The sequence below is a fragment of the Neoarius graeffei genome, chromosome 28 (assembly GCF_027579695.1).
Source record: "Neoarius graeffei isolate fNeoGra1 chromosome 28, fNeoGra1.pri, whole genome shotgun sequence".
NCBI classification, from domain to species: Eukaryota; Metazoa; Chordata; class Actinopteri; order Siluriformes; family Ariidae; genus Neoarius; species Neoarius graeffei.
This window is the reverse complement of record NC_083596.1, coordinates 28,036,806-28,053,789: the sequence shown is the minus strand read 5'-3', so window position 1 is coordinate 28,053,789 and position 16,984 is coordinate 28,036,806. Positions and strand designations below refer to the sequence as shown.

The window sequence follows — 16,984 nt, the reverse complement described above, 5'->3', positions numbered from 1 at the left end:
CTGACTACGGGAGAAAGGCGGGGTACACCCTGGACAAGTCGCCAGGTCATCACAGGGCTGACACATAGACACAGACAATCATTCACACCTACGGTCAATTTAGAGTCACCAGTTAGCCTAACCTGCATGTCTTTGGACTGTGGGGGAAACCGGAGTAACCGGAGGAAACCCACGCGGACACGGGGAGAACATCCAAACTCCGCACAGAAAGGCCCTTGCTGGCCATGGGGCTCGAACCCAGGACCTTCTTGCTGTGAGGCGACAGCGCTAACCACTACACCACCGTGCCGCCGTGTGTGTATACTATATATATATATATATATATATATATGTATCTGTGTGTGTGTGTATATATATGTGTATATATATGTATATATATGTGTATATATATGTGTGTGTATATATATATATACATATATATACATATGTATATATGCATATATGTGTGTGTAATATATATATATATATATATATATATATATATATATATATATATTTGTGTGTATTTTTTTTTGCTTGTTTGTCACACTTAAATGTTTCAGATCAAACAAATTTAAATATTAGACAAAGTAAACACAAAATACAGTTTTTAAATGAAGGTTTTTATTATTAAGGGGGAAAAAATCCAAACCTACATGACCCTGTGTGAAAGTGATCCCCCCCCAGGTTAAAACACAAATTAACTATGATTTTCACATCTTTGGAAAACTGAGTTGGATTTCTCTGGCCACACCCAGGCCTGATTACTGCCACACCTGTTCTCAATCAAGAAATCACTTAAATAGGACCTGCCTGACAAAGTGAAGTAGACCAAAAGATCCTCAAAAGCTAGACATGATGCTGCGATCCAAAGAAATTCAGGAACAAATGAGAAATTCAGTAATTGAGATCTATCAGTCTGGAAAAGGTTATAAAGCCATTTCTAAAGCTTTGGGACTCCAGCGAACTACAGTGAGAGCCATTATCCACAAATGGTGACAACATGGAACAGTGGTGAACCTTCCCAGGAGTGGCCAGCCGACCAAAATTACCCCAAGAGTGCAGCGACGACTCATCCAAGAGGTCACAAAAGACCCCACAACAACATCCAAAGAACTACAGGCCTCACTTGCCTCAGTTAAGGTCAGTGTTCATGACTCCATCAATAGAAAGAGACTGGGCAAAAATGGCCTGCATGGCAGAGTTCCAAGACGAAAACCACTGCTGAGCAAGAACATCATAAAGGCTTGTCTCAGTTTTGCCAGAAAACATCTTGATGATCGCCAAGACTTTTGGGAAAATACTCTGTGGACTGATGAGACAAAAGTTGAACTTTTTGGAAAGTGTATGTCCCATTACATCTGGCATAAAAGTAACCCAGCATTTCAGAAAAGGAACATCATACCAACAGTAAAATATGGTGGTGGTAGTGTGATGGTCTGGGGCTGTTTTGCTGCTTCAGGACCTTGAAGGCTTGCTGTGGTAAATGGAATCATGAATTCTGCTGTCTACCAAAAAATCCTGAAGGAGAATGTCCAGCCATCTGTTCGTGACCTCAAGCTGAAGTGCACTTGGGTTCTGCAGCAGGACAATGAACCAAAACACACCAGCAAGTCCACTTCTGAATGGCTTAAGAAAAACAAAATGAAGACTTTGGAGTGGCCTAGTCAAAGTCCTGACCTGAATCCGATTGAGGTACTGTGGCATGACCTTAAAAAGGCGGTTCATGCTCGAAAACCCTCCAATGTGGCTGAATTACAACAATTCTGCAAAGATGAGTGGGCCAAAATTCCTCCACAGTGCTGTAAAAGACTCCTTGCCAGTTATCGCAAACACTTGATTGCAGTTATTGCTGCTAAGGGTGGCCCAACCAGTTATTAGGTTTAGGGGGCAATCACTTTTTCACACAGGGTCATGTAGGTTTGGATTTTTTTCCCTTAATAATAAAAACCATTTAAAAACTGCATTTTATGTTTACTTGTGTTATCTTTGTCTAATATTTAAATTTGTTTGATGATCTGAAACATTTAAGTGTGAAAAACATGCAAAAAAAAATCAGGAAGGGAGCAAACACTTTTTCACACCACTGTATATAAATAAATAAAATATTTGTATTATCTCTGTCAAAGTTCCAAGCAAGCTGAGGTGATGATAAAGGTGACCTGCAAACACTGTTGACCACTGATTGGTCAGAGAGAGTTATGACCATCACTGCATCATTGTTATACGAAATGGGACTGGTGTAAAAGAGCAGCGTTCAAACTGTAAGGATGCCGCTTTTTGCTCTGTTATGATAAAGGCATAAGAGGTGCTATCAGTTTACAAGCGGTGAAAGAAGTTGCACTATCTGCTTTATATGGTGAAATAGTGAAGGTGGAGGACTTCCAATCCGAGAACGCAGGTTTGCTTCCCCACTTGGCATGTTTTATTTGGGGAAAGTTTTGCTGCAGGCAACTAATTTAAAATTTGCCAGTCTGTACTGATATTTTGCCTAATCCTCTGTTGGTAAAACTGATGAAAGTACGTGTACTCTGTCTTTGATCTCTGTAGTCTCATCTCATTATCCCTAGCCGCTTTATCCTTCTACAGGGTCGCAGGCAAGCTGGAGCCTATCCCAGCTGACTACGGGCGACAGTCTGACTGTGGGGTACACCCTGGACAAGTCGCCAGGTCATCACAGGGCTGACACATAGACACAGACAACCATTCACACTCACATTCACACCTATGGTCAATTTGGAGTCACCAGTTAACCTAACCTGCATGTCTTTGGACTGTGGGGGAAACCAGAGCACCTGGAGGAAACCCACGCAGACACGGGGAGAGCATGCAAACTCCACACAGAAAGGCCCTCGCCGGCCACGGGGCTCGAACCCAGGACATTTTTGCTGTGAGGCGACAGCGCTAACTACTACACCACCGTGCCGCCCCCATCTCTGTAGTCAGTAAGCATTTTAAAGCAAGCCACAGACCGAAGGCTCCTGCCTTCATCAGAAACCATTTGAGACCCTAACTTTGAGTAAGATGGATGGAATCCTGCTTTGGTCCAAGTAATGCCACGCCATGTTTGATTTATTACAAAACCTCCGTCAACCTGTAACGTTACCCATTACATTACCCATAACAGTTTTACCAACAGAGGGTTTGGCAAAACATTACAGGCCGGCTAATTTCAAATGAGTTACTTGCAGCAAACCTTTCCCCAATTAATATATACTGAAAGGAGAAGTGAACCTGAGTCTTTGGATTGGTATCCCTGTGTCTTCATTATACCACCTTGTTGCTCTGTAACAATATGATGAGCCATCAAGATTTTAATTTTATTTGTTGGCTTGATGCATGGATATTATTATTATTATTATTATTATTATTATTATGTTACTGTGTGTCATGTTGAAGATGATGTCAAGGTAGTTTCATGCGGTGCTGCTATGATGCCTAGATACACTGAGAGGGTAGTGGAAAATTAACTAGGCAACTGATACTTACTCAAAGTGAGTTGAGAGGAGTTGAGTCGGTACCATGCAGTGGAAAAGGGCCATTAGTCCATAAGCATGATGGAGTAAGGGAACACTTTGACCTGCAAAGCGTCAGACTTAAATCCCATAGGTCTGGCAAATAATCCAACAAACTCCGTACAAGTTTCACATCCAGTCATTGGAAGATTAACACTGGCGATATAGATTTACTTTTAGCTACAAAGCTTTTTTTGTGCAACAGTAGTCTAAAGGCCAATTCACACTGGATATGCCACATCAAGACATCACTCAGCTGTTTTTAATCCTGACTAGGCACATAATTCTTAAGCTGATAGTAAATTTACATTGCATCTTTTTTTTTTAAACTCGTCTATATTTTTGTCTGATACTTGTATGAGTAAAACCAACGCTCTGATTAATATTCATTAATGAGTTCACATAAAAACATTGTCAGTAATTGTCAGGGTGAAAATGCAGTATTTCTGTGATATTGCATTCATAGAGGATATTACATGGTTGCACGAAGATATGAAGTTTATCTTTGAGTGGTGAATGTCTATATCAAGTGAGCAAAGTGAACGAGTGATGTATTTTTCAACACGAGAAGATAAACTTCATATCTTCATGCCATGGTGTCTTCTTTCGCCTGCTCCTGTTGGAGGTTGCCACAGCGGATCTGTTCCGCATATTTGATTTGGCATAGGTTTTACACTGGATGCCCTTCCTGACGCAACTCTCCCCAGTCTATCTGGGCTTAGGACCGGCACTAAGTATGCACTGGCTTGTGCAACCTGAGTGGCCCGGCATTTTACCAATTATGAACATCTTTGAAACCGGGGCACCCAGAGGAAACTCTCACAGACATGGGGAGAACAGGGCCACGCGGAAAAGCCCCTGTCAGCCGTGAGGTTCAAACCCAGAACCTTCTTACTGTGACGCGACACTGCTAACCACTGCACCACCATGCCATCCTCTTCATGCTACCATGTAATGTTCTTGAAATTATGCAGACACATCCACAAACACAATCTGCAAATTCACCAAAAGAATTTTAATTTTGAATTGGTTCGCCAGTTTGACAATGCATGTCAAGTCAGCAGGAAAACACTGGGAGTGAAATATTGGGAAACAAGTCACTCAGATCTTTGATGTATTTTGTCTGAAAAATGCAAGTTTTTCAACACAAACTTTATCTTCAAGCCAATGTGTGATGTTCTTTTTATTATATAGACACATTCACAAACAAGGTACACAAATTTATCCAAACAATTCATCAGTATCCTCATGAGTGACACATTGAGAAATATTTTATGGTTGTAGTTCTCCATGTCCTGGATATAGTTTGTATGAAAAATACAAATGGTGTATTTCCTAGTAAAACACTTGTCTTTGTAAAATGTTACATTACTCTGCACACATTAATTATAACTCATCAAACCAACCCACTCTAACATGAATGTTCATCAACAGAGTTACATAAATGTGTCAATTGTCAAGCTAAATGAAAATGTAATATTTGTATGGCAGGTGAAACAATTCCATTCATTATTTTACATTACTATTGAGAATGCTCTCGGAAGAAAAAAATTCACTACAAATTTAAATTCACTTACTTGTAATTGAATAAAATGCTAGAGTTGCCAAAACAAAATTGAAGTGTGCTGTTGCCTTTTCCCTGCTTACATTACATTACATGACATTTAGCAGATGCTGTTATCCAGAGTGATGTACATGAAGTGCTGAACTTCTAAACAAGAAAGTTCTAGTGCCAACTGAATAAGTGACAGCAATACCTTGTGTAATATGCTGTTGAAATACCTATGCTCAAACAGCCAAGGAAACAAACCAACCATCTAAAGTATAACAAAGTAGAACTCAAAACAGCTAACCCCAGACTCAACCATACACAGCCTGGGTTGGGCTAGACTGAAACACAGTTACACAGTGGGCAGGGAAGAAGGGGAGAGATACAGCCTGAAGAGGTGAGGCTTCAGTCTGCACTTGAAGGTGGTCAGGGAGTCGGCAGTTCTGACCTCAATGGGAAGGTCATTCCACCAACAGGGAATGAAGACCGACCGTAGTCTTGAGTGGGCTGGGCAGGAACGGAGAGAAGGAGGGGCCAGGCGACCAGTAGTAGCAGAGCGTAGGGATCTGGCTGCCGTCTAGGGGCAGAACAGACTCTGGAGGCATGCTGGCCCTAACCCCTTGAGAGCCTGGTAAGCTAGCACCAATGTCTGAAATTTGATGTAAGCTGCGATAGGTAGCCACTGCAGTTCGACAAGCAGGGGGTGACATGGGAACAATGAGGGTGCTTGTAGACCAGGTGAGCAGCAGCATTCTGGATGAGCTGTAGGGGTCTGATGGCAGAAGCTGGATGGCCAGCAAGGAGAGAGTTGCAGTACTCCAAGCAGGAGAGAATCAGCACTTGGACCAGGAGCTGAGGTAGAGTAGGTGGTAAGAAAAGGATGGATCCTTCAGATGTTGTAGAGCAGGAATCTACATGTCTGGGTCACTGCAGTGATGTTTGCCAAGGAGGAGAGTTCATCATTGAACACTACCCCAGGTCTTTCACACTGGATAAAGGAGACCTAGAGATGTCCCCAATGGAAAGGACAGTGTCCAGGGGTGGAGAGGACGGAACAGGAATGAAGATTACCTCTGTCTTGCCTGGGTTGAGCTTCAGGTGATGGTTGTCCATCCAGCTCTGTCTCACACGCAGGCAAGCAGAGATGCAAGCAGCCATCTGTGTGTTCAGGAGGAAAAGAGAGAAACAGTTGGGTGTCATCAGCATAGCAGTGGTAAGCTAGACCATGACCAGGGATAACTGGGCCAAGAGATTGGGTGTAGAGGGAGACGAGAAGTGGACCAAGGACTGAACCTTGAGGGACACAGGTGGTAAGTGGGCATGGTGCTGATACAGAACAGGTAACCTGGAAGGAGCAACCAGAGAGGTAGGACTTGAGCCAGTCTAGGGCTGTCTCACAGATCCCTAGAGCTGATAAGGAACACAGGAGGATGGAATGATCAACAGTGTCAAATGCAGCAGAAAAGTCAAGGAGAATCAGGACCAAGGAGAGGGAGGCAGCACATGCTGCATGAAGTGCCTCACTGACTGAGAGAGACACTGCTGCCATCTCTCTGCTCTTGGATGTTTGTATGCTGAAGCCTGTTGTGTTTTGTGTAAATGAGGAAAAGAAGATAGGCAGGCGTTTGTGCAGATGTATTTGGATGTGTACATGTATATAAGCACGGATTGTTTTACAGGGACTGGAGAGTTCCCCCGTGTGGTGTGCGTGCCTGTGCGTGCGTCTACCACCCATGTGTGTTGTCATAGCAACTCTGTGATGTCGGTGCAACCTAGAGCTCCCTTGGGTGGAAGAAGTGAATGGAGAAACAAGTGAGATAGGACCAGAGAGAAAGAATAGAGAAGTGGAAAATAGTGTCAGATGTAGGCAGGTTAGGACTAATGAGGGAGGAAGTGAGCAAGTAAGAGCAAAAAAAAAAAAAGGGAATAATGAAAAGTCGTAAGGTTCCATCACATCAGTCATGAGTCACCATCTTTGTTACCCATCCACATTTCTACGTCTATCTCTCTCTTGCTCCCTCCCCCCACCTGTGCCTATTCTGTCAGTCATCATTTACTTTCTTCTCATACTTTTGCTTAACTCTCATATTAATAGGAATGATGAATGATAAAATGAGTTTATTTACACACACACACACACACACACACACACACACACCATTTTCTACTGTAGTGCCTTTTCCATACTGCTGTGTACTTTTTTTAACAAGGTGAAAGATAGAATGCATTTCCCACAACTGACTTACATAATGAAATAAATAAAATAAGGGAAAATTGATGCAATAAGAAATCGCTTCCTCTTTCACTCTTATTGTCTATTCCCAGTGTACGGTCTTGACTTCTGATTAAAAAATTATGCATGTAACATGATTGTCTGTGATTTACATTCCCCCCAACTATAGAGATCTCCCTCAGTATGGACACAAGCAATGGCAGTCCTACTTTGGCCGTACCTTCGACGTCTACACCAAACTTTGGAAGTTTCAGCAACAGCACAGGTCAGCCATTAACTCCAAATAATAATAATTTAAAGTATAAAATTTTCGTGTGCAACAATTTTTTTTTGTGATTTTCAAAAAATGACAAACAGCCCAAACATAGTAGTTATGCTAACTACTACACTAACTGGCCTACATTTGTTCAAGGTGGATCGCACAATCTGAGTGTAGTTTTGCATCATGATATTTTGAACAATGTATTTCACAGTAGCTAAACCACAACAGTCAAAATTATTTTATGGTTGGCATCAGCTAACTTAACTAGTTAGCTAACTTAGCACATAGGTTCTGTTGTGCAGTGTTTCCCCATACCATATCATTCCCTAATACTGTAATTTATCCAAATCCAGAAGTGGTTATTTAGTGACGTCACCAGCTGAGCTCATACACCATGCTTTCCATGTAGGTTTTATATGAAGTAACTGAGAATGTTTGTTTAATAAAGATGTCACTATGTGCACCCTCAAAGGTGTGTGTGTGTGTGTGTGTGTGTGTGTGTGTGTGTGTGTGTGTGTGTGTGTGTGTGATAAATGGGAGAACAGACAGGTGTTGGACAATCGATATGGCCTCAAGAGGTGGCAGATTGGCGAGGTGGCCTCCAAAATTGGCCAGCTCTACTACCACTACTAGTAAGGCTGCTTTTCCTAAAAGCCTTGGTTTGTTCATTGTAGGACCTCAGAATGCTCTGATGAGTGTAATCCTCATCCTGTCCTCCCTCAGCCTTCGTACCTCAGAAACAAGCTACTTAAATGAGGCATTTTCCTTCTACTCAGCCATCCGCCAGCGCTCTTATTACTACCAGGTCAACAAGGAGGACAGGTGAGAATGGATGACTTCTTGTTAAAAGTTGTTAAAAGAACAATCAAGCCTTTGTGTGTGTCTCTCTCCCTCTCTCATTCATATATATATATATATATATATATATATATATATATATATACATACACTGTGTATATATATATATATGTGTATGTGTGTATATATGCGTGTGTGTGTGTGTATGTATATATATATATATATATATATATATATATATATATATAAAATGTATGTAGTATGTGTGTGTCTAAAATAAATTTATTTATCTACATTATCATCTGAATCACACACTAACGACCATTACCATACCATTCTGCCTTCAAATTTTTGGCAACACCTCCTTACCTGATGTTGATGCTCATTCAAAAAAGTCAGAAGAGGGACTTCCAGTGGGACGTGTAGCGAGATGGTCGCTTCACACTGAGCTCCTATCAAAAGCCCCTCAATTGGCAGCTTGTTCGCTTGCTTTGTTTCAATAAAGTTGTCCATCTAGAGGAGTACATGGGTTGGAATACTAGTGTCGTGAAATGGCGTCAAAGAAACTTGCAAATTTACCTGCAAAACAAGATTCAGGCAAGAGATTTAAACCTAGCTCAAGATCTGCACTAACTAGCCTACTCCCTACTAATTAAGCAGACAATAGAGGCAGAGTGGGAGATTCGATGGGATCTGGCAACTGAAATGCTGAGCGAGACTTTGGATAGAGCATTAACTACAATTGATAGTCAAACAGCTGAAAACGGGAGTCTGTTCAGATCTCTGACTAATGAAATTAACACTCATGCTGAAAAGATGGAAAATGTCAGCTAAAGTCTATACAGTGCAAGGAGTACTTCACCAGACCAAGAAAGACACCAACCACTGTCTCGCAGAGCTGGATAGCCTTTGAAAGAAAGTCACAGAGATGGAAGATAGGTCAAGAAGGAATAATGTGAGGCTAATTAACCTACCAGCAAGTGCAGAAGGAGATGACCCAGTCGGATTTCTTTGTGCTAAGCTACCTCAGTGGATTCCGACTTTGGCCGAGTCATCCATGCCGACTGAAATCGACAGAGCCCACCGAATCTTCTCTGCTAACACCTCCAGGCCACATACAATGATCTTCAGAGTACTCTGTTATTGTGACCACCAAGGAGCCCTGCAGGGAGCCCATAAGGCTAAGCCCAGACTTCCGGATGGCACTATGCTTGAGTTCTACGCTGATTACAGTTCAGAAACCATACAGAGAAGAAACAAGTACAAGGCAATCTGAACCAAACTGTGACAAAGGCATCAACTCATTTTTGATCTACCCAGCCATCCTGAAGCTCACCTACAAGGGGGATAAACTATCCATTGATTCAGCATAGGAAGCTGAACGGTTCTTCACAGGGCAAGACACTAATTAAACATCACTGAATAGCAACACGGCTAGAAAGTCTTTGTTCTTCACAGACATGGAATAACTTCAAACAGGCGAACAATTTGTAAGCACATGATACTTGAGTTTGAATGTTTTATATTAGAATTATGGGGAAACAACTTTTTTGTACTCTTGTTTTGTTTTCATGATACAACATTGCTGGTTGTGATATCTCTGCTAATTTGCTGATTGCAGATTAACTAGCCTGGAGTGTGGTTAATGCTAGTTGTCATAGCACAGGCAGTCTGGTAACCTACTCATTAATGCTGATAACCAAGCTATCTAATTGTGACCGTTTTGGTTTTCTTTCTTTCCTTTTGAGTGGAGGTTATTGCTAAAATGTGTATTTTTGTTCTGTAAACTCAAGGGAGAAGCTATCCCAGTTTGGGGCTTTGGGTACATTTTCATTGTTGGACATTGCTTCGTGGCTCTCACAGACAACAACATGGGCTGCGGAGAGGGGAGGGGGCGGGGGAGTTCAGGAGGGTTTTAAGAAGAAAAGAAGAAACCTTTATTTGTCACATGCACACTTCAAGCACGGTGAAATTCATCCTCTGCATTTAACCCATCTGAAGCAGTGAACACACACGCGCGCGCACACACCCAGAGCAGTGGGCAGCCACACTAGAGTGCCCAGGGAGCAGTCAGGGGTTAAATACCTTGCTCAAGGGCACTTCAGCCCAAGGCTGCCCCACATTAACCTAACTGCATGTCTTTGGACTGTGGGGGAAACCAGAGCACCCGGAGGAAACCCACGCGGACACGGGGAGAATGTGCAAACTCCATACAGAAAGGCCCTCGTCGGCCGCTGGGTTCGAACCCATAACCACCTTGCTGTGAGGCGACCGTGCTAACCACTACACCACCGTGCTGCCCGTTTTCCACATGGGATTGATTTGTTCTAGCACAGGCAAGTATATTGTGTTAATAGTTTCTCATGTTTCATTTAACTCATCAGCATTTTGTTTTTAACCCTACCACTTAGTCTGTTTATGTCATACCTCGATAGTGACAATGGATAGATGCACTGTTATGTCATTTATTGTGGTGGTGGGGGGGCTAAATTCCCCTTTCAAAAGGACCAAGGTTTTGGACTTTATTCACTGGAAAAATATTGATATAGCACTACTGCAAGAAAATCACCTTAAGCCTACTGATACTTTAAGATTACAAAACAAGACATTTAAAATTGTTGCAGCCTCTTCAGATGGCAGTAGCACCAAGGGGGTAGCTGTGTTAATGAGAGACAGTCTGAATATAAATATCAAAGTAAGCTCAGATGTTTCAGGAAGGCTAGCATTCTGTCTACATCCATAGAAGGAAGGAAAGTAGCCTTTATTTGTATTTATGCCCCAACCACTTTTGATTATGCATTTTTTCAGAAAATCTCAAAAGACTTATTAACTTTAGATGAATACCACCTAGTTATTGGTGCAGACATGAACAGTGTTTGACAACACCCTAGGACAGAATCATGACAGTTGCTGCCCACACTCAGATATTCTCTTCCAAGGCTTTAAGAAATCTAGCAAAAGACCTGAATTTGGTGGATCTTTGGCAGCTTCAGAATCCTACATCAAGAGAGTATGCATACTACTCTGCATGCCACAAATCTTTTTCGAGGATAGACTACCTACTTATTTCTAGTGAATTACTTCCTGCATCCTCCTCCATGAATCTTCTTCCTAGGCATATTTCAGACCATAACCCTATTGAAACTACACTCAATTTTGACATAAAAAGAAGACATCTAGATGGAGATTTAATTCATTCGAGTGAGTATTTTCTTGACCAACTAAAACATGAATTATTAATGTCTATGAATTAAATTAAGGGTAGTGTGAGGAACCCAATGTTCTTATGGACCTCCATTTAAGGAATTCCTCAAGAACAATGCATTCAGGTTTTCATCTCATCTTAAGCAAAATAGACTGTCAGATCTTAGACTTGGAACAAAAATGCAAACAGATGGAGAAACAACTTAAACGGAATTATAACCAAGACTTAGATTCTGAATTGAAGACATACCAACCTGAACTAAACGGCCTACTAAGAGTATTTAATACATATTACAAAAAACGAATATTATTCCCAGGGAAGCTGCCCAAGTCACCTTCTTGCCCTGACTCTAAAACATCAAGAAAAGAGTCGAATAATAGCATCCATCAAAAGAGCCCAAGGAGATGCTGTAACAACTACTCTAGAAATAAATGAGTCTTTCAAATCCTTTTTTGCAAAGTTGTACTCGAGTGATTGTCATTCCTCTGAAAATGATTACACAGATTTCTTTATGAATCTACATCATCTTATTCTATCCATAGATGATGCAGAACAGCCTGACCTATCTATCTCATGAGAAGAATTACACCTGGCACTAGAAAGTATGAAGAGAGGGTGTTCCTCAGGTCTTGCTGGATTGCCAGTTCAGCTTTATTTAGCTTTGTGGGAAATTCTAGGTCCTTTATGGCTCAATGCTATAAACTTTGCTATTGAACAAGGGCATTTCCACAGAGACCTTAAAGGTCCTAGGCAATGGTCCAAGGTGAAACGTAGAATATCAACTTTATTGTCTAGAAGAACGACCCAAAAAGCAAATTCAATTTTCCTAGTGTTTAATTTGCACCCTAATTTGCATGCACCAGCTCGTGTGCAGTCTGCAACAAATGCTCCTGATCCTTTTTCTCTCTTTTTTTCAACCTATCTATTTTTTTTTTACCATTACCATAACACTGTAATCAAGCCACTATGAGGGTTGCAAGAGTTTTGGTGTTTTTGCTCGCAGTCGCAAAACTTTTTTTCAGCGCAGCCACGCAACAACTCCACACTGCCTGCATTGTTTACACCAGGGATCAGCTGATCGAACTGAAGCCGGCCGCTCTAGCGACAAGACCAGAAGAGATCCCTGCGGAAATTTGGCGGAAAACACACAGAGGATGCAGAGGAAATAAGAAGCTACGGAGGAAGAGGGTGGCTTTGAGACAGCGGAAACTTATTATTATTATTTTTTTAAAGATTTTTTTTTGGGGGGGGGCTTTTTTCACCTTTATTGGATAGGACAGTGTAGAGACAGGAAACGAGCTGGAGAGAGAGACGGAGAGGGATCGGGAAATGACCTCGGGTCGGAATCAAACCCGGGTCCCCGGACCCATGGTATGGCGCCCTAGTCGACTGAGCCATGGTGCCCCCAGTGGAAGCTTATTGAAAAATCTTATAAGCCGTGTCTCCCCTCTATCATCATGGGGAATGTGAGGTCCCTCGGGAATAAAATGGACAAACTGACAGCACTGGCCCAGAGTCAGACGAAGTATCGGGAGTGCAGTTTAATGTGCTTCATGGAGACATGGCTGCACCGGGATGTTCCTGACGACAATGCTTCAGTCAAGGGCTTCCACACGGTGCATGCAGATAGAGACTGCGGCCAGGAGCAGTAAGTGCAAAGGGGGAGGGCTTGCCATTCTTGTGAACAACCGGTGGTGTAACCCAGCTCACATCACCGTGAAGGAGCGCATCTGCAGCCCGGATGTTGAACTGTGTACTGTCGGACTTCGTCCATATTATCTGCCCAGGGAGTTTTCCAATGTTATCATGGTGGCTGTTTATGTCCCCCCCCCCCCCCAAACCCGCACACTGCTTGTGACACTATTCACTCTGCAATAGCCTGGCTACAGACTCAACACCCGAGTGCATTCATTGCTGTCTCAGGTGACTTTAATCATGTTAATTTGGACAAAACACTTTCCACTTTCACCCAATTTGTGAACTGTCCTACCAGAGAGGGAAGAACAATAGACCTGCTGTATGCTAATGTTAAAGAGGCTTACAGCTCTTCCCCCCCTCCCCCCACTGGGCAGGTCAGACCACAACCTGATTCACCTCTCCCCCTGCTATGTGCCTCTGGTGAAGAGACTGCCCACCACATCAAAGATAGTGAGGAGATGGACAGACGAGGCCAATGAGACACTGCAGGGATGCTTCGAGGTGACAGACTGGCAGACACTGTGTGAGCCCCAAGGAGACGACATTGATGGGCTCACAGAGTGCATCATGGGATACATCAACTTCTGTGTGGACACCATTGTCCCAGCTAGGACTGTCAGCTGTTACCCCAACAACAAGCCGTGGGTAACAAAGGACATCAAAGCTCTCTCAAATGAGAAGTGGACTTTCAGAGCCAGCAACAAGGAGGAGGTGCGAGGAGTACAGTGTGAACTGACAGCAATGATCAGGGAGGCCAAGGATAAGTACTGGAGGAAATTGGAGTGGAAACTCCAACAGAACAACATGAGAGGTGTGGAGTGGAATGAAGACCATCACTGGTTACAAGCCAACCAACAGTGAAGGAGTGGATGGCAATGTGGAAAGGGCAAATGAGCTGAATATCTACTTTAACAGATTTGATGGCGTGACCCCAACCCACCACCACGACAGACTCCCTGGCTGAGCACACCCCCCCCAAGAAACACCTTCATCCTTTCCCCACCCGTCACCTCCACACTGATCATCAGTGAGGAGCAAGTGAGAAGACAGCTGAAGAGGCTCGATGCAGGAAAATCAGCAGGCCCGGATGGTGTTAGCCCCAGGGCCCTGAAGACCTGTGCCCTCCAGCTAAGTGGAGTTCTTCAGCATGAGCCTGGGTCTTCAGAGGGTCCCCGTGCTGTGGAAGACGTCATGCCTTGTCCCTGTACTGAAGAAGCCACGTCCCAGCGATCTCAAAGACTACAGGCCCATGGCATTGACATCATACATTATGAAGACCCTGGAGAGACTCATCCTGGAGCAGATCCGGCCTATGGTTCAACCACTTCTTGACCCCCTTCACTTCGCCTACCAGCCCCATCTTGGAGTAGAGGACGCAGTCATCTACCTGCTCAACAAAGTCTACGGACACCTGGACAAGCCAGCCAGCACTGTGAGGATCATGTTTTTTTATTTCTCCAGTGCTTTTGACATCATCTGGCCGGCTCTGCTGGGTGAGAAGTTGACAGCGATGCAGGTGGATGCCCTGGATTGTAGATTATTTGACTGGCAGATCACAGTACGTGCGCTTGCAGGGCTGTGTGTTGGACAGAGTGATCAGCAATACTGGGGCTCCGCAAGGGACTGTCCTTTCTCCTTTCCTTTTCACTCTCTACACCACTGATTTCAACTACTGCACTGAGACCTGCCACCTCCAGAAATTTTCTGATGACTCTGCAGTGGTTGGACGTATTACCAGTGGTGATGAGGGTGAGTACAGGATGGTGGTGGACAACTTTTGTCACGTGGAGCAGGAAGAACCACCTACAGCTCAACGTGACGAAGACAAAAGAACTGGTGGTCGATCTGAAGAGAATCAGGGCGCCGGTGAACCCTGTTAACATCCAAGGGGTCAGTGTGGACGTGGTGGAGGAATACAAGTACCTGGGGGTGTACCTGGACAATAAACTGGACTGGTCCAAAAACGTGGACACTATACAAAAAGGCTCCTGTGGGTTCACCACCCACAGAGGTAGCAGTAGGGGACTGGTGCAATGTGGATTGGGTGGCAGTCGAAGGCAGGGGCCTCGACGACCTGATCCCCGGACACAGCGGCTGGCTGTTGGGACATGGAATGTCACTTCGCTGGGGGGGAAAGAGCCTGAGCTTGTGCGGGAGGTTGAGAGGTACCGGCTAGAGATAGTCGGGCTCACCTCCACGCACAGCTTGGGCTCTGGAACCCAGCTCCTCGAGAGGGGCTGGACTCTCCACTTCTCTGGAGTCGCCCGTGGTGAGCGGCGGCGGGCTGGTGTGGGCTTGCTTATAGCTCCCCAGCTCAGCCGCCATGTGTTGGAGTTTACCCCAGTGAACGAGAGGGTCGCCTCGCTGCGCCTTCGGATTGGGGAGAGGGCTCTTGCTGTTGTTTGTGCCTATGGCCCAAATAGCAGTATAGAGTATCCGGCCTTCTTGGAGTCCCTGGGAGAGGTACTGAGGAGTGCTCAGACTGGGGACTCCATTGTGTTACTGGGGGACTTCAATGCTCACGTGGGAGATGACAGTGACACCTGGAGGGGCGTGGTTGGGAGGAACGGCCTCCCCGATCTGAACCCGAGTGGTGTTTTGTTATTGGACTTCTGTGCTAGTCATGGTTTGTCCATAACGAACACCATGTTCGAGCATAGGGGTGTCCATAAGTGCACGTGGCACCAGGACACCTTAGGTCGGAGGTCAATGATAGACCTTGTAGTCGTTTCATCTGATCTCCGGCCCTATGTCTTGGACACTCGGGTGAAGAGAGGGGCTGAGCTGTCAACTGATCACCACCTGGTGGTGAGTTGGATCCGCTGGCGGAGGAGGAAGCTGGACAGACCTGGCAGGCCCAAACGTATGGTGAGGGTCTGCTGGGAACGTCTGGCCGAGCACTCTGTCGGGGAGGTCTTTAACTCCCACCTCCGGGAGAGCTTTTCCCAGCTTCCGAGGGAGGCGGGGGACATTGAGTCTGAGTGGACCATGTTCTCTACCTCCATTGTGGACGCAGCTGTTCAGAGCTGTGGCCGCAAGGTCTCCGGTGCCTGTCGTGGCGGCAATCCCCGAACCCGGTGGTGGACACCAGAAGTAAGGGATGCCGTCAAGCTGAAGAAGGAGTCCTATCGGGCCATGTTAACCTCCAGGACTCCCGAGGCAGCTGACGGGTATCGGCAGGCCAGGCGTGCTGCAGCTCGGGCAGTTGCGGAGGCAAAAACTCGGAACTGGGAGGAGTTCGGGGAGGCCATGGAGAAGGACTATCGGTCGGCCTCGAAGAAATTCTGGCAAACCGTCCGGCGCCTCAGGAGGGGGAAGCAGTACTCTGCCAACACTGTTTACAGTGCGGGTGGGGAGCTGTTGACCTCGACTGGGGACATTGTCGGGCGGTGGAAGGAATACTTTGAGGATCTCCTCAATCCCACCGTCATGTCTTCCACTGAGGAGACTGAGGCTGATGACTCAGAGGTGGACTCGTCCATTACCCAAGCCGAAGTCACTGAGGTGGTTTGCAAGCTCCTCGGTGGCAAGGCACCGGGGGTGGATGAGATCCGCCCTGAGTATCTCAAGTCTCTGGATGTTGTGGGGCTGTCTTGGTTGACACGCCTCTGCAACATCGCGTGGCGGTCAGGGACAGTGCCTCTGGAGTGGCAGACTGGGGTGGTGGTCCCTCTTTTTAAGAAAGGGGACCGGAGAGTGTGCCCCAATTATAGGGGAATCACACTTCTCAGCCTCCCAGGGAAGG

General features: G+C 44.9%; 1 protein-coding gene across 6 annotated transcripts in view; it reads left to right on the top strand.

Moving 5' to 3' along the window:
* scai (suppressor of cancer cell invasion) overlaps positions 1-16,984 on the top strand; it is a 274,289-nt gene that overhangs the window by 73,729 nt on the left and 183,576 nt on the right. For all 6 annotated transcript variants that reach the window (XR_009651884.1, XM_060912894.1, XM_060912895.1 and 3 more), the window contains 3 exons: positions 7,446-7,541; positions 8,084-8,170; positions 8,262-8,360. Coding sequence is in view for 5 of the 6 variants with exons in the window: in XM_060912894.1 (XP_060768877.1) it covers positions 7,446-7,541; positions 8,084-8,170; positions 8,262-8,360 (282 nt within the window). In the remaining variant the exon portion in view is untranslated. The remainder of the gene's footprint in view (positions 1-7,445; positions 7,542-8,083; positions 8,171-8,261; positions 8,361-16,984) is intronic.